Source organism: Symphodus melops (genome assembly GCF_947650265.1).
Source record: "Symphodus melops genome assembly, chromosome: 6".
Lineage (NCBI taxonomy): Eukaryota > Metazoa > Chordata > Actinopteri > Labriformes > Labridae > Symphodus > Symphodus melops.
This window is the reverse complement of record NC_136696.1, coordinates 2,756,532-2,779,789: the sequence shown is the minus strand read 5'-3', so window position 1 is coordinate 2,779,789 and position 23,258 is coordinate 2,756,532. Positions and strand designations below refer to the sequence as shown.

The 23,258-nt window shown below is 44.5% G+C and overlaps 1 protein-coding gene across 2 annotated transcripts; it reads right to left on the bottom strand.

Annotated features, from left to right (window-relative positions):
• Positions 1-147: 147 nt before the first annotated feature.
• tspan33b (tetraspanin 33b) lies at positions 148-16,680 on the bottom strand. Of its 2 annotated transcripts, XM_079346043.1 has the most exons (8): positions 16,481-16,680; positions 11,107-11,164; positions 10,457-10,584; positions 10,293-10,367; positions 5,497-5,592; positions 4,993-5,121; positions 1,705-1,866; positions 148-522 (listed from the first exon to the last, which is right to left on the bottom strand). In XM_079346043.1, the coding sequence occupies exons 1-8, from the start codon at positions 16,619-16,621 to the stop codon at positions 454-456; spliced, it is 858 nt and encodes a 285-aa protein (XP_079202169.1). In that variant the 5' UTR covers positions 16,622-16,680; the 3' UTR covers positions 148-453. The 2 variants fall into 2 exon arrangements, with proteins under 2 accessions (XP_079202169.1, XP_079202170.1); XM_079346044.1 differs by lacking the exon at positions 4,993-5,121.
• Between the last annotated feature and the right edge of the window lie 6,578 nt (positions 16,681-23,258).

Genomic DNA, 23,258 nt, shown 5'->3' with positions numbered 1-23,258 from the left:
AAAGTAGAGCTCAGTGGCCTTTATACTGCTAACATCTTCACAAGTAAACACACTGCATATTCCTCCAGGCGATGAGAGACTACCCTGCTGCATGCTTAATAACACATTGTCTGTTTATTCACACAAACTGACAAATCTGTCACTCAATCACTGTTTCTTTGTTTTATTAGCAAACGTCACATTTAAAAATAAACACTTTCAGAAATGAAATCTTCATGTCAAGATCAATACAACAAAAAAAAAATCTAATAAATATACATTTTGCACTTTGGGATGACTACTGAAGTAAGGTGATGGAGCGCAGCACACTATGATGCCTGCAGGCAGCAGCAGCAGCACAAGAAGAAGGAGAATAAATGTAGTGAAACATTGCAGAGATACAGAAGCTGTGAAACAGATGTCCTCGCACGTCGCAGGAGCCCAAACACAGAGCTTCCCTCCACGGGCCCGCTCTCACAACACTGAGGTAATCTCATCTTGGATCTGAGAGATGAGGATCTGCGACAGCACGATGCCTGCAATCTAGAGGACAGCAGAAGCTCCTTAACGTCACAGAACAGACTGTTAAAGAATCAACTAGAACCCGTGTGGACAGAACACAGGTGAGACTGTTCGGGTCGTGTCCAGCAGATATCTGATCAGTTCCTCTCAGGCCTATCATAAAGCGTTTGTCACAGACTTGAGTCGAGAGCAGACGCTGTTCGTGAAGACGGCAGATTGAGTCAGTCAGGATGTGCAAGACAAAGACGAGAACTTCATCATCAGGTTTACTTCACATCAAAGCAACCGGGATACCGATGCAATTGTGTTGACAGGACTCATGGGTAATTCACACGCTCCCCCCAACACACACACACACACACACACGCATCCCCCGCCCAGCAGAATCTTTTGGGACCCAATCAGTCGGATAAGAGCGCGCGAGAAGACGGGGCTTTAAGATCCAGTATTAACGCTACCTTCCTCCATTTGATAAGAGATGGGACTAATTATTCCGAGGCATCTTATTGAAGAGTGCTAATTTGATTTCATGGGTAATCTAACATATTGACTTCCGTTATTACCAGCCGTGGGATTTAAGGTGTGCAGTGGAAGGTCTCTTCTTTGGCTCATCACATGCAGACCTCTATCTCCGTTTCATATTAACCTGCACTTTCAGACGCGAGCGGTGTAATAAATGAATAATGTGCAGTTAAATTTTCATTGTCCCTTTGTGCCTCCTTATTGCCGTCTAGGTATAACCGTCCATTTTAAATCAGCTCACACAAACCCTGCACCCTGCTGGCTTCTGTAAAAATAACATTTGTATTCCTTTCAGGCGGGGTTATTCAATGTGAGACTATCTGTGCGTGTGAGAGGGAATAGTTGGAAGCTCTCAGGTAGGTGTGTGTGTGTGTGTGTGTGTGTGTGTGTGTGTTCGTTGACGCCGTCCTGATTGATGGAGTGTCTCTCGGACTACTTTACAGATCCGAATGCAGCATGTGGGTCCGTCTTTGAGGGAGCCGGGCGCCGTCAATATGTTGATTGCTACATGCTCAGTCTGGTCAGCCTCCAGTTGATGCAGGTATCGACCCGTGTTTGTGTGTGTGTGTGTGTGTGTGTGTGTGTGTGTGTGTGTGTGTGTGTGTGTGTGTGCGCGCGCGCTGATTTCAGAGCTGAGTCATTTTACCTGTTGGCGTGAAGTCGGTGCATGTGTGAGGTTACCTGAGGTAAGGCCAGACCCAGGGCGAGGGCCCCCACCAACAGCAGATGAGACTCCACCCACATCACCGCTCTGTCTGCACAGCCCACCGGGTAGATCGACTTGTTCGCCTCCAAGAAAGTTTGTGTTTGAACCCCGAAACCGCACATGGTGTTAATCACTGCCTGCACGACACACAGACAAAACACAGTCTCACAGTCGGCGTGCAGAAGACGAGGGTTTGAAATCATTTTGTTATTTTGCAGTGACGGATGTTTAAGTTATTGCGACAGCTGAGGAAGCCTGTTGACTGGAGAGACTTGGAAGACAAAGAAAATAAACAAGCAACAGTTTAGTGTTGCTCAGTCCCTCAAGCAGGCGGGCAGTTCCAGCCTCTGAACAGCAGGTTGCAGCACTGCATTAGCCCTTCTGCTGTCTAATTAACTGATTTTTTTTTCAGCCCTGAAGAAAAGGATGCTGTGCTCAGTTTTCTTGTGTATCATGATGTATAATCAATACAAAGTGTGATGCATCGACATGCACTCTTTTGCTTTTCTCTCTCGGGAGGAGTGAGACGCTGCTCTGCTGTGTCTGCACAGACGAGCGTTTAGTTTGAGTCCCTGAGGGAGTGCCACTGTAATATTCATGCACGGTGGCAGTATTTGCATTTATACTGTTTGTGTGCCTGCATGCGTACTTATCTGCATATATTTGATTTGCTCTGTATGTGCAGGCAGCTGTGGCGCTCGATTATGTCAACAAAACATCCTGAAAAAAACAGGAGCTTACATTTGAAAGAGGTAAATCCCCACCGTCAGCACTTTTATACATTGGTTTATGTGACCTCAGGCTTCATGTCAGGCTGCATATCAACACTCTGCAGACCATGTGATAAGATCATCTGTTGGGCTTCATTTAACAAACGATTTTATAATTCTGGGCTTCAGCTCATGACTGGAACAATCTTACAAACAAGCTGAAGTGAACCTTCATCACGGGGGACAGAGGATGGTGATTATGACACCAGGTCCACACACACACACACACACACACACACACACACACACACACACACACACACACACACACACACCTGACTCTGCCCCGGGGAGAAGAAAGTAATACGAGCTGCACTTTATACCTGCAGATGCAGACGCCTTGATTCTGCCTCCAGGCGAAGATAAAAATAGCTGCTGCTGTTTTGACGCACTTTTGCACTTAGTCAATGTCACAATGAAACAAATACAGTTTGTCATTGTCGAGAGACTCAGCCAACATGTCGGTGTGCACTGATTAGAAAATGTCTGCTTTCTTGTACAGGTGAGTTAAAATCCAGTTTTCCGTATTGTGTTGTCTGTTGTCTAAATGATTTCAACCAATCAGAGCTCGGGGTGAGTTCTGTAACTTTTAATTTCACTCAATTCCTTCAACCTGATTTCCAAAACAATCAGGAGTGATGAAGAGAGACAACTGGAGCGTTGCAGGTGTCCATTAAACCAGCCGTGCTCTTTAACCCCCTCAGCTGAGACGTGGTATAAAAGGTTCAGGTGCTCAGGGCGGTTTGAAAAGTATAAAAGTCCTTTCATTCATCGTGCACATTAAATTCACCAATGCGTACTGGCCTGGGCCTCCTTCAGGCTGCAGGGTTATTCTGAAAAGTCCTCCGTGCCGAGGGTCGACCCTCGAGACGTCTTGGTTGATTAAAGGTTATTTTTGTTCTCAGTGTTCTTGGTGTTGTCCTCATCTTCTTCACCATGTGCTATAGAGATCCACAGATACTTTCCTGTGTGTGTGCGGATGTTCCCCCCCCCCAGTCATAAATAGCACCAGTGCTCTTCTTCACGTTTGAATTGACCCAAGTCTTCTTTAACTTTACGCTCAATCTGTGATCCTCTCGATCAATCCCTCAGTCTGTGTTTCAGTCAGGAGTGATGTCGATCTGTCCGTCATCAGAAGCTGCAGTAAAGCAGTGCTTACAGCGTTAAAGTCATTTATCAAGGAAACCTGACAGAACTTGAATCACTGTACTTTAATTTGTCTACCTGGGCGGTCTAGTTTGCTGTGTGTCGTACGTTTTATAATTGTCTCTCTAGTTGTGGAAACAGTCCAAGTCCAAAGCTTGCTCTTTGTCCCTCCATGTCCACGTTCGAGCTAATTGCTGGTAGCAGCTATTGTTTTCCTGTTGATGGTGCACAGCGTCCCTGGCTCTTTTCTGTTTCCTGCATGTGTCCTGCGTGCCGTTCTAATGTCCGTGTCAGAAACGGTTGCTTGTGGTCGTGTGGGGTCATTAGTAGAATCTGTGTCGTCCCCTGCGTGTGTGAGCTTATGTCTAACTCATAGCCTGATGTTACATGGAGCTCTATTGTTGTAGATGTTGGAGCGGATCAGTTTGGTAGAGTCAGTCCTGCCTCAACTGGACGGTTGGTGGTTCGATCCCCAGCTCCTGCAGCAATGTGTCCTTGGGCAAGGCACTTAACCTAGAGTTGCTCCTGCTGCTTCGTCAACAGTGTGTGAATGTGTGTGAATGGATGAGTTAATACTGCTGGACTCTGCAGCAGCCTCTACCATCAGTGTGTGAATGTGAAGGTGTGAGAGAGCTTTGTCAGAAGAGGAGAAACAAACAAGCTCATGTTTTTTTACCATTTGTCTTCGTGTACCGTCCTGGTCTGTAAGTGCAGTTCCAAACACTAAACCTTAAACTCACAAGACGCCGTGTCCTCATTGACTGACTTAGTCATGTTCCTGCACTCAAACTTAATACTCTCTTTGTTGTGTTCCTCTGACTGGGAGTTCAACTTCCCTTCACTTCGAGTCCTCTCTGAGAGCAGTGTGTTAAGCACAGCTTGTTTAGTCATCTCCTGACACACATGCTGCTCCTGAAAGCAACACAACACCCTCAACGCGGGTTACGCTGACCTTTTGCAGACTTCCACGCCAGAAGTCCGCACCAAACGAAAGGGGTGCAACCCTGACTGTCTGCTGCTCTGAGGGACACGTTCCAGAAAAGATCAGGACCTGAACGTCCTGAAATGACCAGCTGAAATATCAGGAGTGCATGAGAGAGAGAACAGGGGTCACTCTAAGTGGCTGTCCTGGTACTCAGAAGATCTGCTGTTCAGAGTTCATCTCTGCAAATGTGAAAGCCTGAGCACTTATTTAGTCCTGCAGGCGTGAATGACGAATAGAGAAAAGACCATGTGCAGGTTGGTTGCATGAACGTATGTATGCATGTTGTGTAAAAATGATTTGCGTGGGTTGGAAAATTACACAGGCTCGATTTTAATGCAGTGTTTACCATAAGGAGCGCTCACCTCTCCAGGAACAGGAGTGCAGCAGGAGTAGGGCACGGCACAGCGCTCAGAGCTGGGGTTCTCGAGTGTACAATTAAAGTACAGGTTCCAAGACCAGTCTGTGTAGTTGTTCCACCCACAACACTTGAACTGAGCGAGAGGAGAACGAAAGAGCACAAGTGTATATTTAGAAAGGCACTCGGGCTCTGCGCTGTACATCCTGCCAGTCTGGGCTTCTCCCGTGGGAAAACCCCGGTGTGTGTGTGTGTGTGTGTGTGTGTGCAGATGGAAGAGGGATGTCACCTGAGGAGAGAGCTCAGGAAGTGTGTGCTACATGTAACCACTCATGTGGGAAAAACACCAAAATAAACAGAAGTCACACGGCTCTCTGGCGTCTGCTTGTGGTTTCCTGGTTTGGATGATGGGACGGATTCAATAAACCACGAACTGGGATCAATTTGATGACTACAGAGAGCTGATACACACACACACACACACACGGCCGCTCTAAAGCGGTCACAGCACCTCTTTCTGGATGTAGTCCATCAGGTTCTGCAGATCCAGGTCATCCCTGTAGTGCGTGATGGCCTTCTTCACAAACTTTCCCAGAGCGTCGCGAGTCTATCGGAGGAGACACACGGGGGAGGTTACACCAACAATAACAGCTCTGATATTAACACAGAAATGAAATCTGTTAAATATTAATAGCTTCATTAAAGCAGCCGGAGGTGATCTTATCTATAAATGTCTATAACCGGGCTCCTGCAGTGCTCAGTGCCGAGGTGACGCAGCTCAGTTAATTACTCCAGCTGCATGTGGGGAGAAAGAGCCCCTCTTTGTCCGACGCTTTGCCATGGCAACGAGTACATTTTGGTTATTTTTAATGAAATCTAAACTTTTCATTCTTTCTGGATAACGACGCTGGATCGACGCGATAACTTAAGACATCTTTTGACACCTCGAGAAATTGTTATCGAGGGAACGCTGGTTCCAGAGACTTTCCCTCAGATTGAACCAGTCTGTGTGGCGTTCCCTCAGGGGGCTCTGGAGGCGGCCGCCATGTTGGAAATCCTGCCTGACTTTCAGTCAAGAGCTTCATAGAATGAAAATGAAGCTGTTTTTAAAGATACTAAAAATCCCCCCCCTGATGACATGAAGACCAAGACGTCGGTTCAGAGGAGCTCCAGCATCGTTATCCTGAGATGAATGTTGAAATTTCAAGAAAACAGAGACTGTCATGATTTGGTCTTATTTAGGTTGTTTGTTTGTTTTTGTCTATTTCAGAGTTGAGGTTTCCTTGTTTTAATTTCTCCTGCCTGTCCCCTTGTTGTTTCTTTTCTTTGTCTTAATGTTTCCTCGTCGTCTGTTTTGAATTTGTAAGGTTTCTCTTTGTTCCAGTGTTTATTCTTGAGTTCTTTGAGGCTTTAGTGTTTCTGGATTGATTGTGTATTTCTAGTCCTGAGTGTCTCTTACTTTAGCTCAGTACATTAATTTATTAGTCAGGGACCATGTGATCACATTAATCTCAGAGAGAAAAGACGCTTCGTACCAGATTATAGCAGTTTGCTCATTTCCGTCTGCAGGTCGACACAGAATACACACACACAACATATAAGTGAAGCATATCACAAAACACATGCTAAGACCCAACACTACATTTAGAATAATGTTTGCATCGTCAAAGTTCAAATACTGAACACGAAGAGGAAACACGATGATTATTTACCATCCATCTCCTGATGTTTTAGTTTCCTCGAGGCTCCCTGTGATTGATCTGTTTTTGACTTTTGGTTGTATCAATCATTTTTGTTGTTTTCCGTGATTGGGTCCACCTCTTGTGTTTTTCCAACCTTGTGATAGTAATACATTTATTATCACATGAAAACTGAGTTAGATAAAATGGATTGATGTGGAAATCCTCATCCAATACAAACGAATCATTTCCTGGATTGTCATGAATCCATGTTAAAACCAGTTCACAAGAAGAATCCGGCTTTTTTTATTCCTGATCCACTGGGAGACTTTCTCTGCACTCCTTTGACTTTTCCTCTTCCTATAAACATTATTTCACAGCATATTTGTGAACTGCAAAAGTATGTTTCTATTATTAAAGAGCCATCTGGAGACATATTCCAGTGTTTATGCCACAGACGCTCTGACATGCAGCATTCTCCTCCTCATCACATATTCTGTGTCCATGCAGCTGTCTGAATACACAGGAATTATGTTGAATGTCAGAGGGGCACAAATCTTCTTGTTTGCATCTCATGAGCATCCAGTGGGATGTATATTTCATCCAGAGCGCAGCAGCAGATGCGGGCTTCGATGCAGGAGCGCAGCATGGCAATAACAATAAAACCATTCATGCCTCCACGATCAATTCACACGATGCATGGACACACACACACACGCACACACACACACGCGCAGGCTTTATGCCATTTCGGCTGCTCGAGATAACTGCGTGAACTTAACCGTTTGTTATTATAATGTTGTCATTTTCAGCCGCTGCGTTACAGCTGAGTAAACAAAAAGCCAGATGAAAAATAATTGGATGATATTGATTTATCTGAATAATCTGTAATGAGGACTCCACACTTAATGAGGTTGATTCAGATGTCGAAACTGGGTGCTACTTTATATTTGTAGCTTCTGCTTCCTCCTCCGGCGTATAAATGAGGTTTTGCATTGCTAATATTTAGGTTTCCTATTCTCTCATATAATTAGCGTCTGTAAAGGTGCTTAATGCAAATCTTCATACTTAAAAGTCTCACAACAAGGAGGGCCACGGTTACACAGACTCAGAGTTCAGCTGTAATTTATGCTAATAGGAGCACTGGATGCTAATAAGCTGCTGAACTTTCAAATTTCATTCAGCTTCAGATGAACTTTAGTGAGCGCTTTGCTGAAGGCTTTCTGGATTGTTCCCGTTCTAAGCCGTGTTAGAGCAGGGTTATATTGATTAATCCTGTGCGTGGTATCAAAATAGCCCCAAAACTTTATCCTGGAGTATCGAGCTAAACGGTGTGTCACGTTCCACCCTTCCATCTGCTTGTGTTTGATCACGTGGTACAGTACGCTCGGGGGGGGGCCTCACAAGCCCACCGTCACACACACACCTCCTCGTGTCATTAGCGGCAGAGCCTCCTTCAAGGGATGTGTTGAACTGGAACATTTGGTTCTACTTTGAAGTGCTGGAGCATTTGAATCATTTAGCGAGGAAGGATGCTGAGCGGGATGTTAAACTGCTCTGTTTAGCAGCAGGCAGTCCGAGCGCTGACAGAGAACACAAGGGAGAGGAGAGGTATCATCAGACAGCAGGCACCTCGCCACCAGACACGCTGAGGCCGGCTGTTGTGCTTTTATTCCCAGCAGAGCCCTGATGGGATGTTACTGTAGGAGATAAGTGTGTGTTCCTCTTACTGTAACCCTCAAATCACCAGGGTCATAAACCCAGCTCAGATGAGTGTTCCCACTGAGGGGGTTACCTGCTGGCACTTTAACTCACTGCCTCCCTTAACCCTGAATTTTTCCAAAACAGATACTCTCAGCGCATCTTTCGCTTCGGCTCCCGGCTCCGTCTCGAGGTCTAATACACAAAGTCTGCAGCACTTATGATGTTCAGAAAGTCGTCCTGCTCCGTGCATGCTGTGTGCTCTTGTTTTGCACATTTAATCTGCACGGTGCTGCAACACCACGAAGAGTTGATGAGTTAGAAGAGAAGGGGAAACTTTTCACAACGTTGCCCTTTCTAACTTCTCCAGACGTGTGAAAAAAAAAGGTAAAAAGCTGTTAAAGTAGTATTTATAGTCTTCATTATTATATTATTATAGATGATGTATTTTGAAGTCATACAGAGGGGGAATTTGTTTCTTGTCACAGAAAGGTTTGCACATGACATCTGATGAATACTGTGGTGCAGTTAGCACCAACTCTCTGCTGGGAGGAGCTGTTAGCTGTTAGCTGTTAGCACCAGTGTTTGGGATTGACATGTTTTTTTGTTTTGTTTTAATTAAACTGCTTAGAAAGAAGGAAGTTTGTCCTAAAATGACTCAAATAAAAATGTGCTCAAAAAGCACCAGAGCACAGAGATGCTGTTTGCTCTGCAGGCAGCGAGGGGTTAATTTAACCCTTTGCGAGTGCTTGGTGAATTAGACGACGTCTCTTGAATTGTTCTCACAGATTTAGTCGACACTAAAGCTGCACAACCCGTTTTGTGTATTCGCTCAAATCGTATCTTTAGTCCTGATAACTGGCAGACGCAGTGAACATGAACCACTGAGTGCATCTCCACAAACAAGATGGCGTCTTTACATTTTTAGATTCTCTCTTCGCGTCTTTAATGCAGCGCTCAGCGTGTGAAAGAATACCGGGCTGATCTGTCTGATGGCGAGGATATGGCTGTGCGTGTTGCTTTTCTTAGAGAAGAGAGACTCAGGTTCAAATTGAACAAACCAGAATGTTTGATAAAGCCAGGAGATACAACGCAGATACCGAGGGCGTTGTCCCAGCTGAGGGTCGACCTCGCTGACTCGCACGTCAGCTACCAAAACCAGCGAGTTGACCCCGACTGTCAGAAGTCACAGGATCATATCCAGCAGTAAGGTGCCTCCTCTAAAATGTTTGTGTGCTGTGTCAGCGGACGTTTTAGGTGGGGTGATGTTCGTGTGTTAGTGTCCTTGAAGTGTTGCACACAGTACAGAGGAGAGGTGCATCGGCCTAAGATAAAGAGCTTTAACAGCACAGTGATTCGGTTGTATAGTTTTCACCTGAGCTGAGGTTTTTTGTGTTCTCTAAAGTTAGCATGTTTCTGTCTGTAGCGGTGCAAAGCTGAGCTTCCTGGTTTGATGTAATTCATTCTGCATCTCCCATGTAACCCTGCTTCAAAACATCCAGAGCTTCCCTTTCAGTCTTTGCATTCTCGGTGTGAACACTAGGATGTTTTCTTTCCTCTTCCTGAGACGTTTTCACGGCTAACGGGCAGCGACATAAACCCTGTAGTGCCGCTGTGCGTGTGAGCTGTTTGCTGAGTGTGCTGTTTGGCTCACACAATGACAATACATTCCCCCCTGTGAGCTCACTGGAGCCTTCTGTGGATTCGATGCCTTATTAACTTCTATACACTGTCGTTTACAAATGCACAGGATGTCCGAAAGCTGAAAGAAAGTACACTAAATCGATGGAGCTAAAGGGGGGCATGCACGGTCGAAGAAGGTGTCACTGTGGAAGAGAGCTTGCAGACCAAATGTGACCTTTACAGTGACTTTCTATTATGTGATAAATCATCCTGTGAGCAGCACTGTCAGTACACAGACACGTACCTGATCCGAGTAGAAGAAACCCAGAATCGCTATGGCCAGCTGGGTGAGGAAGACCAATGTCAGGCTGAAGGAGAACTACAGCGAGAGAAGATCCGAAGATTAAAACATGGCCTGAGTGTCGTGTAAGCAAAACACAGAGCCGGCGTCAGTAATGTGTCTATTACTGTCTTGAGGAGGCGAATGTTTTCTCGGAGGGCTCCGATGCAGCCGCAGAAAGTGATGAAGAACATGACCACCCCCACCACAATTAGGATGACAGCCGGGTCGATCAGGAACGTGTCCCGCACCGTGTCTGGCACAGAAACAGGAACACAGCAGCCTGTTTAGACATCTGTCCTCGTCTGGTCTACCTTCATCTCATCTCCTCCCTGTCATTATTTTCATTATTTTCTCTGCCCTCCTGTCTAACCTTGATTCAAACTCATTTCCCCTCCCTCCCTCCCTCCCTCCCCCTCCGCCCTGTTTTTGCCTCTGCACACCGGCTGTGCCTGTGTTCTCCTAAATATCGATGACCCTTTGTGGATCAGACAGGATTCCGGAGCGTAATCAGCGGGATGAGCCCAGGTTAATCCCTCTTTCAGTCCATCCACTATATCACAAATGAAACCTGGAAATGTTGGCCAGAGCTAAGCAAGGATAAAGCTAAAAGTTGTCAACCTACAAAACGAGACAAGCAGATCAGGTGGGACAACCTGTGAGATCTCAAACTGTTCCTTATACAGTTCACTCTCTCTCTCTCTCTCTCTTTTTGCAGGGAGAGAGAGATGGACGAGTTATGATCTGAGAAATGGAAGAAAACGTTTCATTCATTTACCTGTGGCCTTCTGGACTTTTGCATAGACGCCGATCGCAACGATTAACAAAGAGAAGACCTGTTAGAGGAGGAAACAAGACAAAGTTTACTCAGAGCATGATGAGCTTATTTCAAGAGAAGGATTCAAAAGAGTCCAGAGGCAGAGCATCATGAAGAACATCAAGCAAAAAGGAGACGTTAAAATCCTTCAAAGTAAACATTTATAAATATAAATAAAGAACACAGCTACAGTCTTTAAGAGGTCTGACACTTTTTGCTTTTTTTTTGTGATGAAACATGACAATGTAATGTGTTATTCATACGCCAAATTGCAGTTTTGCGTGCATATGATACGCCTAGCAACACATAGCGACTAGTTAAGGTCAGGAAACGGGATTGGGAGAGGTTAGAATAGTTGTCTATGTGTTTTTTTTATTTCCTTAAGTGTGTGATACTAAAATGGCACTTGTATTGCTTTACTTTATTATTTGTTTTTATTTTATGTTATTTATTTTTTTTGCTTTCTCTTATGGTTGTTGATTTACTTTTCTATATTTCTTGGGGAGGTCCTTTTTTAAGCCCATATCGGGTTTGTTTTAACCTCTCCTGCACTTACTATTTTTAATGTTTTATTATTTGTGTAATTGTCTTTTTGGTGCAAATAAACAAATAAATAAATAAATAAAAATAAATAAACCCCATGACTCCTCCGGACGAACGTTAGGTATTGGCGTATCACATGCACGCAAAATTGCAATTTAGTGTATGCATTGCACGACATTACAATGTTGTGTTACTTGTATGCAAACCTGTGAGACTGGGCTGGATGAAACACCACAAGAGGAATGTCATAGCATCATTATTTAAGCTAACAATTCCTTAAAAAACATGTATTTGACAATTCAACCACCTCATAAAGAGCTAGATGCAAACGGCACTCAAGACTGCACTGCAGAAGCTCAAATCTTATGCAAATTATTGTCAAATATATTTCATTACAAGCCGCACTCACTTGACAAATCAAACATCTTCTTTTGAGATATAAAAAGTAAGGCCGGTAAAACAGAATGTACTGGTTCATACATTAGGTCGTGCATGCCTCATTTGTTGCTTTCGATATATTTAAAAGTTTATTTTGACCTGGACTCGTCAGGTGAACGTTGACTAAAATAAGTATGATGGCGCGCCGATGGCTTAGCGGTTATGTTGTGTGCCCTGCGTACTGCATGGAGGTTATAGTCCTCGTTGCAGCGCCCACAGATTCCCGTCCAACCTCGGCCCTTTGCTTCATGTCATCCTCCACGCTTTCCCTCCAACATTTCCTCTCTCTCTCTCTCTCTCTCTCTCCAGCTGTCGTATCCAATAAAGACAAAAAAGCCCACAAAATTACACACAAAAAAAGGATTAAAAGATATTCTTCCCTCCAAAGTGGAAACACACTTGCTTTAATTAAAATTTTTGCAGTGTTGGACCAAGACGTCTCCTGAAGTCCCTAACCCATTTTGTGCAAACAAATGACTTTGAAATTGGTTGAGAATTCACGATCAAGGAGAAACCTTTCCGAGCCTCTTTTCTTCCGTCTTTATCGGCTGATGCAAAAGCTTGAAAAGGCCTCCGTCGTAGATGTTTAAATCTTTGTTTATTTCTTGCTTTGAGGTTTGAGTTGTTACATTTTCGCAGCGTGGCTGCGTGTTAAAACCCTCTCAAACAGGACAGGTGTGATGAAATTAGCCACACTGAGTCTTTCCTTAGGTGCTCAGTATGTTCAGAGCCTGTAGCCTTGGCAACCGAGCCCGTCGATGTTTTTAAAAACAAACTCACAGATGGATGTCAGCAGCAGATAAAAAAAAGACAGAAGGTTCTCAGCTTTAGTCATATCAGTCCACCTGTATTCTCAAAGCTCTCTCCAGTATTTCTGAACATTTCTGCGATGTAGAACTTGACCTTGACTGTAAAAAAAAAAGGTAATTATCCAACCTAGCGTTTTAAAGACCCATAAACGAGCAGAAATGGCGACGCAGAGAGTGAAATGGCGAGGAAAGCAAATTTGTCTTATAGCCGCTCTCTGCATTTTCTTAAAAATGAAAAACACAGCAAAACATCACAGTGGCATAAAAAAAAGGAAGAAGAAGCTGTGAGTGTGTAAAATATTGAACAGAATAGAGACGTTGGCAGCCCCCGCTGAGCGCGCCGCCGATGTGAAGGCGAGAATCCCTCCTTTAATAATCTTTCCGAACAGTGACGACGCGGAGCACGTGGCGTGTGTGTGTGCCGTGAGTGATCGAGTCGCTGGAGGACGTGTTGTAAAGCTGCTGAGGATGGGACTTCGCTCTGACAGAAGCTACATAATAAAGCAGCCAGGAGGGCGGCTAAATGGCTGGAATTAGAGCTTCCTGTTGATTGCATTGTCAACACTAATTTCCCTGCTTTCCTTGATTGTTTTTCTCACCTTGAATAACAATCTGCACGGCCCGGCTTTCATTTCCAGCCTCCAGATTCACAGATAGTCCCCTGATTACTAATTGTGTTTGTGTCAATATGTGTGTGTGTGTGTGTGTGTCATGCTTGTGCACCTCCAGCCTTTTGTTCAGTCTGCATGAAGATGGCTTTGTTTTCTTTCTGTGTTGGATCTCCAGAGGTCAACAGGATCCACGCTCTGCAAGCGTCATTTGTGGTGAAAGAGATGTTGTTTTTATTTGTCAGCTTTCACATCTAACCCAATTGTGTTTTTGTGCTTCAAGAGGAGTAAATAGTAGTTTTTATCTCCGTCTCATTTTTGAATCAATAGTCGGCCTGGACAAGATAAAAGCTGACGGCACACAAGTGGAGCTGATGATGACAATTTCTTTAAGAAGAAGAAGAATTTCTTTTAAAGATTTTTGAACGCTGTTAGTAATTCTGTGTTTTTAAGGATGTTGTGTAGGAGTGTGTTTACCTGCTGCTGCTGCTGCTGTGTGTGTGTGTGTGTGTGTGTGTGTGTGTGTGTGTGAGACAGCATGCATTTGCAACAGGACGCACACACACACATGTGGTGAATATACTCCCGCTCTGTTTTCAGGCTTTTCAAAGGGATGAATCAGGCTTCTCCCGGAGGATTGTGCGGCGAGGTGAAAGCCGGCTGAACTGAGCCATGGGGACACGGGGACACGGGGACAAAGGCCTGATGGATTAGAGCTGCAGTGTTCACTTCTGAGCTCGCGTCTGATAAACAAAGTCAACACAGGCCCGAGCTGCCGGGGCTGCGGTTATTGCTGATTGGCTCTAAACACAGAGCGTGTGTGGTACAGTGTTTGCCCCCCCCTGCTGTGTTTGTATAGGATTGGATGAACACGGATGTCATGGAGGTGAAGTGTGTCTCTGATGTGAGCCCTGTATTTTCAGTAGTGATGTGAAGGAGGGCTTTCCCGACATTGTGTGCGTGTGCGTGTGTGTGTGCATGTGTGTGTGTGTGTGTGTGTACCAATGTAAGAGCGACTGTTACGATCTAATGCTCTTTTTTACATTTGGCGTGATTCAAACGTTCTATCACACGTATGCGCTCTCTTTACTCATGAACACACGTTGGCTGTAACCAGTCCTTTAACCACCTGAAGTGGCAAAATCTCAAACAGTCAGGTTTGTCCTGTAATCTCTCCTAAATCTTCTCCTTTTAACCTCGAAACGGGAGCGAAGGCGCAGACTTGATCTAAAATAAATCCAGTGAGAGTCGCTGCTTAAAGTTGCTGATAGTTTTACTGTAAATCAAATTAAACCGAAAGTATATGAAGTGAATCTGATGACATCTAGTGCCTCTCATTAATCTGTAATTAATGTAGTATTGCTTAATATGTAAATTATGTCATCTGAAACTCACATTTTTTGCTGATTGCTGATTAATTACAAATTAAAGGCAAATAAAATAAACTTAAATTCGGCTGTTACACCTTCTGTTTCTTTAATATTTCCATGATATGTTTTTTTTTTTTAATTCAACAGCATTGAGCATTGCTTCACATGTAAAATGCTGAGTAGATGCCATGCATACAGGTTTCTTGTCATGGCTAATTCGTCCCTGGTTTGGGATTAAAGGAAAACAAGATTCTGTTTGGCAACACGTCCATCATACTGAAGCCTGCGCTCTCCTCCAGCCGCACATCCTCCGACCCCCCCTCCTCCAGCCGCACATCCTCCGACCCCCCCTCCCCCCTCCAGCCGCACATCCTCCGACCCCCTTCCACTCGGATTCCCACGGAAGGAGTAAAGCACCATTAAGAGCAAGCAGCGGTTGTAATTGGCAGTAGCCTGCGTTGTTGTGTTGGAGATGGGGATGTAAAGATGAATGGTGACATCGTAAAAGGTTGATTCAAAGGTGTCAAGGTTCACGTCGGTGTTATCTAATCTCAATAATAAACTGAGCGTCAGCAGCTGTAGAGAAAGATTTAAAAAGTGAGTCTTTTACTTTGGAAGCATTTTTGCTTCCCCGACACAGAAAATGAAAAGAGGTGAGAAGATAACAGACAAAAACTGGAAAACGGGGAAGACGGGGAGCGACACAGATAACACAGCCAGCATGACGCAGCGTTTAACCGACAGCACGAGGAGAGAAGCTCCAATCACCTCCGCTTGATGAGAGATTAAAAAACACAAAAAGGCCAAACCGCAGTGACAAGCGGGAATCTGTTTCACTCATCATCTGTCCACAGTCTCATTTTGTTCAATAAATGGGCGAGAGAACCCAGTATGGTGATTCGTGACGTAACGTGTGTTGAGTGACTCGTTCCAGCCCTCCTGTAGTTAGCAGGTAATGATGATCAGCAGAAAGGGGAGGAGCCAGCCGTCCTGTTCATGTAAACACAGGATTTTCAATAAATGGGAGTCAGGTATCCCCCGTTCAATCCTGTATATAGGAAATACAGAAACAATGCAGCCCAGGAAATGTCCAACAACAGCTTTCTTTTCTGAACATACACAGAACTGTTCACATTCAGACTCCCATGATGCTTAGTTGCCAGGGGTTAAGTATGAGTCAGTGCACTTTGATGTTATAAGACCCAGCTACTCCACGTTTGCTACAGTGACATATGAGCAATGGTGAGTGTCCATATATAACTGTAGTAAACTTAAAATAGTCACAGCAGGGGGGCTGCAGTGCTCCTGCTGTTTACAGCTCCCGGATACTATCTGTGTTATATCCCTTCATATATTATTTATAATCTCTTTTTGTGCTCTTTCTAGTTTGCTCTCTTTTTACAGCGTCTGACTTTTTGGTTTTTTTTTTCTTTTTTCAAGCTTGTAGATTTGTTCGCTCAGAAATATTAAGATATGTTGTTCAGAGACTACATAACAGCTGTGTTTGTGTCGGCGCTTGTCTGAGCTACAAGAAGACGAATCATACGACAGAACAACTCTTACTCACCCAAAATAAGAAGCTGAAGAAGAAGAGGAAGTATCTGATCCACGGGTTGACGAAGGAGAACGTCTCAGCTCGCTTCAGATTCTGTGTCCTGTCCATTGTTGTGGTTTTTTTACAGTCCGGTCTAGTAGAGCACGTTTGCATATGCAGCCCCACCCCGCTGATACTGAGCCGCCATGTGAGCCTGGAATGTAGGGGGGGGGGGGGGGTCTAAAAAAGGGGTAACGAGGCTGTGACGTTGCCCCACCATGCTGGTGAGGCCCAGAACTGTCTATGCAGGCAGGCAGGTCAGATTACACAGAAAAGGTCTGCAGCTGAAAGGCCTACAAGCTTCAGAGTGTCATCAGCCAATCACGGGCCTTCATCCAAACTGCAGATTGATTTAAAGTTTATTGCTCATGAAGGACTTTTGTTCCTGTGTGTGTAAAGGAAAGCTGTCGACACAGATGTCTACAATTATATCTCCAGTTTTGGTTTCTGATTTGGGCCTTATTTGCCTCAAAGCGAATTTGCTGAACTACATAACGCCACTCAAATAAATCAAGAACCCAACGTGCCACTCCTCCCTTCTCTGAAATGAAATTTAGATGTACGGCTCGATTGACAGCTCATCCGGCAAAGCGGACCATCTGTCAGACTGATCAGACAGGGATTATCTGAGGACAGAGTGCAGTCAGAAAAAACGATCACACGACTGTTGAGTTCATGTCATTTATCAAAAATATTACGACCTGCTCTCTTTTAACTTCTGCAGAAACGTATTCTCAACTCTCCTCGCGAAAGGAAATACTTCATATAGTTTCCTAATTAAAAAGTTGTTCTCTGCTTTAAAGGTCACATACTCTCCTCCTCTTCAGTTTAAATAAGTCAGAGCTCCTCTTCAACATGTGTGTGTTTTCTGTATTTGATCATGTCTATAAACCCCTCTATTTCAGCCCTGCTCAGAACAGGCTGTTTCTGTGTCTGTAGCTTTAAATATGTAAATGAGCTGTGTCTGACCACGCCCCCTCTCTGGAAGGGCTCAGGTGGCTCAGTGCTGCCTCGATGATTGCTGATTGATTATTGCTGGTTGAAAAGCTTCCTCGCCAAAATCACAATGGGACTTTCTTTTTTCTTTTTCTTCAACAAGAACAAAAACAAAATGTTCATTTGAAAATCACAAGATTTGATCGAAGGAAGTAGTTAGCTTTGTTTGGACTTTTAATATGCAAAGCCAACCTTGCAAACATTCTTCATTTGTTTGTTTGTTTGACGGCTAGTCTTGTAGCGACTGGCAGAAATGTTGTTCATTAACAGGCATTTGTTTGGGGCCCCAGGCAAGTAAAGGGCCCCTGAGGGCTCACACAGTTAAACCAAAGCAGTGTTCCTAAATGTGCACATTTTGCAATGTAAGAAACCTTCCTAATGGAGCCCTGTCGCCCTGCTTTGCGTTTCATGCAGTGTGGCTGTTAAGCCACAACTTGTCAATCAAAGTCAACAAAAAAAAAAAAAATTAGTAGGAAGAGGAAAAAAAAAAGAAACAGGAAGAGGAGTAAGCATCAGGACACCGGCGGACGTCATGGCGATGAGCCCAATAAGATTTTACTTCGACCCCCACTTGACTCTAGAATCAGTCCTGACAGCCGGCAGCAGGCGTGTCTGTTGTTTTGGAGGCGCCGTTTGACTGTCCTGATTGTGATTGTGATGTCTGACTGCCTGAGTTTTCTAAATGGTTTCTGTTGTCACCTGCTGCTAAAGCCAGAACGGTACCTTAAGGAAAACCAATCTTTCTTATTTCACCGATCTTACATCCAAGGGTGAAATGGAAAAGACTTTTTCTGCATTTTTAGAAACAATGTGAAGCTAAACTAAGCAAGTAGGAGATTCAAAAGAAGAAGAAGAAGAACAAACAGCATGAAGTACAGTGAGCCTGTCTTCGTGTTACTGTTTCAGATGTGGCTTCACATGCAAACACAGCAGCACAAAATATCCTGCAAAATATCCTGGCCGCCGTTTGAGTTCACTCGGGGAAACACGACAGATTGGGAACAGATAGCAGCTCAAACCAACCTGCATGTCACCTTCACTGCAGCTTCACAAGCTGAATGCTGCTGTGTCTGGACAAACTGAACATCCTCATCAAATTAAAAAAAACAAAAACCCCTGCGTGTTCACCTCAATCGAATGGCTTCTGCTGGGGATGATTGGGGACGAATTTGAAAAAGCTGCAAAAACAATTAGAGGGGAAAAAAACGTATCCAATGTTCTTTTCTGTTGACTTTATTTCAGGACATGTAACTTATACAAAATAGTCTATACAAAGGCTTTATTTAAGTAACTATTTTTTTGCATAGAAGGAACAGTAATGCAAAACAAAAAGCCAGGGTGGAATGGCACAATAAACTCCACTCGCTAACACACAAGGGCCAGATAACAATTAGGTTTCAAAACGCGATAGAAAAATATTCTGCTGCTCCCTCCGTGCTGCCGAACAACCAGACAAATTGGCGTTTGTTTCCTCTTTCATCAGCTCCCTTTTTGTTCTTTTAAAAAAAAAAAAAACCCTCAGCTTGGCTTCCTTTCTACCGCTAGCTCATCTCAGCATCTTAAGGACGACGCTCCCTCAGGTTTTTATTATTTCATTTTTAAAAAAACAGACCATTTTAAGGCGGCAGTGCCACTTCCTTTCAAACAGTACACCATGGGATCTGCTGTGACACCGCTCGTCTTCATCTTTATTACAAGTCCTACCTTCCACCCCCTTCCAAAAAATCAGCATCAAACTATGTTTAAACGCTGCCAATATAATTGACAGTGGCATAAAAAGGGAATACATCAGGAGCATCCAGTCATTAAACATGAAAGGCAATGAGCGTACGGTGCCGTGGGATTTTGTGACACTCTTTCCTTTATTTAAAAAATAGTTGATTTAGAGAATAAAGAGAAGGTAGTGCACCACCTAGTATAGATATTCAGAGTGCTTTCACATGTAGCAGAAGAAACTCCACAGGACAAGGCTGGCAGGTATCAGATATTGCCATCCAGCAGAACACAACATCAAACACACCATTTGAAGAGCATACATTTCCACTGCTCAGATATTCAGCTGTAGCACAGGGGAAGGATTACGAGGAGATTACAGAAATAAATGTTGAAAGTGGCAAAAAAAAAAAAAAACAAGAAGAAGAAAAGGGAGAAAAAAAAACTATTTTTAAGTCTCTAAATTCTTCACAGCAGAGAAAGCGTATTCTGCCATTTCCTGTGCTTTACTGGGCGAGCTTCCCTGGATAAGAGGGGGTACAAACATAGGAAACGTGTGTCGCACTACAAACAGGATGTAAATGTGGTGAAATAAAATAAAAACAAAACTGACAAAAACACAATTTTACATCAAATTTACATTTCTCCTGTACTGTAAAAAACAAAACAAAAAAACAACAGAGGCAGAAAATCTGCTAAACATGAGCATTGCAAAGCTGTATGTGTTCTCAATCAGGGCCAGCGTCCTTCGAAGGGCACTTACTCTATGAAGGTTGCGTCACAGAAGCGGACAAGGCTCCTTCCAATATGGCCGACAAACCTGCACCACCAAGGATGTAGGGTGCATCCTTTGTGGTGCAACATATCCCAAGGTCGATGCACTCAAATCCCTAATGGTGGACAATTACGCTGTAAAGCTGGACTCGAAGCTTTGTCGTAGCTGCCCACTCTGTAGCTGTGCACAGTCTCTGCTTGTACAGGTTACCATGGCGACTGAAGCTGTGCATTTTATGTCGGAGTTGGAGCTGATAAATGATGAGCAGCACTTGATGATTCTGCAATTATTTATTATTTCTAGCGTTTCCTCGTCCCCTGAATTGTGAAAAAGGCAGCGGTACCAGGCTAAGTACGTTTGTTGTCTGTTGAGTGGGTACTGGGCTTAGTGAACCGACGGCGTGGACGCTACGGGGACGGAGACGTGTAAACCGGGCTTTAAATTTAAGTTGTCGAAAAAAACTAGCAGTCTAAATGTTAAAAGTTATAAAAGACCTTAATAATAGGTTGAGCTGCATGTTAACTAGTTCTGGAGCAGCTGCTGAGGGTGCAAGGCGACAGGGGGGCGGAGCTTAGTAAGGAAAAGGATCCTATTATGCTAACAGGAAGTCCTTCACAAACCAGACTGTCTCATTTCCTGCACCAAGATCTGGCTCCTTCGAAGGAGTCCAGCCCTGAATGGGTCCACAGCTTCGGTTTGATGACACATTTGTAAGAGAGATCGGCTTGTTGGGCAATTCAGTCGTAGAAAACGGCGTTTAAACTGCCACAGGGAAAGAAGGAGTTGGAAACATCAGTTGTAAAAGGAGCATATTTACATCCAGCGCTGAGGTACGGTAGTGACATGGGGTTGTGCAGTGTCATAATAATAGACCATGCACTCTAAGGGCCTCATAATAATGGCAGTTTGAAAAAGAGAAATACTGCAGATTAAACCAGCACGCCCTTTCATCTAGGTCCTAACACAGAGAAGCACTACGACAAGCGTGCAGTTTGTCTTTTGTTGGCTTCGCCTGATAGTACAGTAAGTACGCCGAATTTCCCCCTTTCAATTCTGACTTAATTGCCTGTAGAAACGTTAAGACAGAAAGGCGTTTTTTGTTTTTTTTTGCACCTCGTATGGGCACATCTCAAAGACTAATCCCCTCAGAAACAAATGTTTAATAATGTCCTGTTCTCACAATGAGTTCCAAAGAGCCTCTGAAAAAGAAGAGCCGACAGGAAGAAGGGAAACAAAAACAGCACATCATATAAAAACAAGCAGCGACAACCAATGTACAAAAATAACAAAATTAAAAACAGCGTTTGTTAAAATGTCATTCGTCCCCCCGCGCTCTCTGAAGACGTGACGGAACATGTTCTCTGACGTGACCGTGAAGAACCAGGCTGACGGAGAGAGAGGGAGTTCACTCGTGGGCACAGAGTCACCGAGTGTGCAGGCTGGCTGGCTCGCTCCGAAGTCATGACATCCGATTTTTTAGAGACAGACGATGCTTTTGTTTCATTTTTTTTACGACCCTTCATTCTGAGACAGCAGCGTTCAAACACTTCCCCACCGCGTGCAAGACAAAGCAACAGCACAAGAAACAATATTTATTTTGGAGTTTTCCGCCTGCTCCTCCGGGCTGCACTGACTTATAATGCAGTCTGATTGATAGAGCTGTTATAAATATGCCTCCTGCAGCCCCTCCTGAGCAGAGGAACATACCTCACAGCTGCTTTCAGACATTTAAAGAGCACAGCTGTATTTCTTCTGTGTCAGGGCTGCCAGCTACTGTAAATGTAGGGCCTGGTGTCCGCAGACTTAAATAAAGGATGTGTGGAGAGTTTGTGGAGGCAGCCGAGCAGGAGGAGATGTGACCGCTCGTGCCTGCGCTGTACATCAGCAGCTGTCATGTCCCCCCCCCCGTGGACACAACAAGACGAGTCGGAGCATATGGGGGCAGGCGGTGAATCACAGCCAGCAGGGTCGCTGCACACAACACACCAAATCAGATGCTTCCTGATGCACGATGCCCCTTCTTCCTAAATCTGTGACTCTCACATTAACTCGCTCGAGAAACAATAAGAGGAAAAAGTCAAGAATGACTTCAGGTGATACTCTGAGGCGTGCAGGCTGCCAGACCGCAACGATGTCAAAACGGTGATTCTGGGTGGGTCAAGTTCTCCTCCTCGCCGGGTCATTCGTTTTCTCGTGTAGCAGCGCAGAACGACGAGCCACAAAGATTTATCGAAGAAGGCAAACACGGCCTGCTCTGGGTCCAGTGGTTTCTCTACAAACAAAAGCCTGCTGAAGGATTTCTACTTCATTACATGGTCTTAACCTTCGATATAGACACCATTTCCATCAACAGTAGAAAGTGATACTTTAATAACCCTTGCAGAAAACGTCCTGAAATGGTCGAGGTGAGCCGCACGTGTGAAAACACCTCGAGAAGATCGTGCGGAATTTTGGAAACACTACATCACCTTTATTCTACTCGATCCTGACAGCTGACAGCTGCTTGTTTGAAATCGATCGGGGCAAAGATGCCTGCTTGGTCCAGAGTCAGGAAACGTCTGACATCACTCCCCAAAGCTCGACACTTCTCTATTTTTAGCATCTAAATTCAGAGAGTTAAATTCCTGCTCCACACGCAGCTAAATGTGTGCGCTTAATTCCCCACAATAAACGGATGTAATCAGCCAGAGTAATTGGAAACACCTGTGTGGGTCTGCAGGGCCTTTTTTTTTTTTTTGTATCAGCACTTTTCTTTGATTGCCGTGAAAAGACACGCACGCCTCCTCACAATCGACTGTTACATCAGATAGAGAAGAGTGACTGAGAGCAGGAAAAAAGTGCACGCTGTACAGGAAACGGCTAACGCCAACACGATGTCATTCGGATTGTTGAAATGAGAAAAACATGCCAACCTCAGTCGGCGATATCAGATGGAGGGGTGTGTGTGTGTGTGTGTGTGTGTGGGGGGGGGGGGTTACGCACTGACTTCCTGTTTGACCTGTTGTGTCAGCGGTGGATGTGAGGACTCGCTGCTTTGCGTTGACACTCGGTGGTTAAAGAGTCGGCCTGCCATGCAGCCTCGAACACTCGGGCAGTCGTTTACATACGGTCAGATATGTTGAACACACCGCTGTGGGGTGTTTCCCATCTTAAAGAGGCAGCCTGATTCTTCCAGTAAACAGTCGTGTCCTTCAGGGCAGGTTTGTCGTACCTATCTGTCTCAGCTTTGATCCGCCTTCTCATCTCTCCCCCAATCCCTCTGTGGCT

Bases quoted from the DNA above. Each gene is read 5' to 3' on its own strand.
- tspan33b (XM_079346043.1), bottom strand. From the start codon at position 16,621: ATGCAAACGTGCTCTACTAGACCGGACTGTAAAAAAACCACAACAATG. The intron at 11,165-16,480 runs GTGAGTAAGAGT...CTCCTCTAACAG, and splicing joins TCTTCAGCTTCTTATTTTGG to GTCTTCTCTTTGTTAATCGT. The intron at 5,593-10,292 runs GTACGTGTCTGT...CTCCTCCGATAG, and splicing joins GTTTCTTCTACTCGGATCAG to ACTCGCGACGCTCTGGGAAA.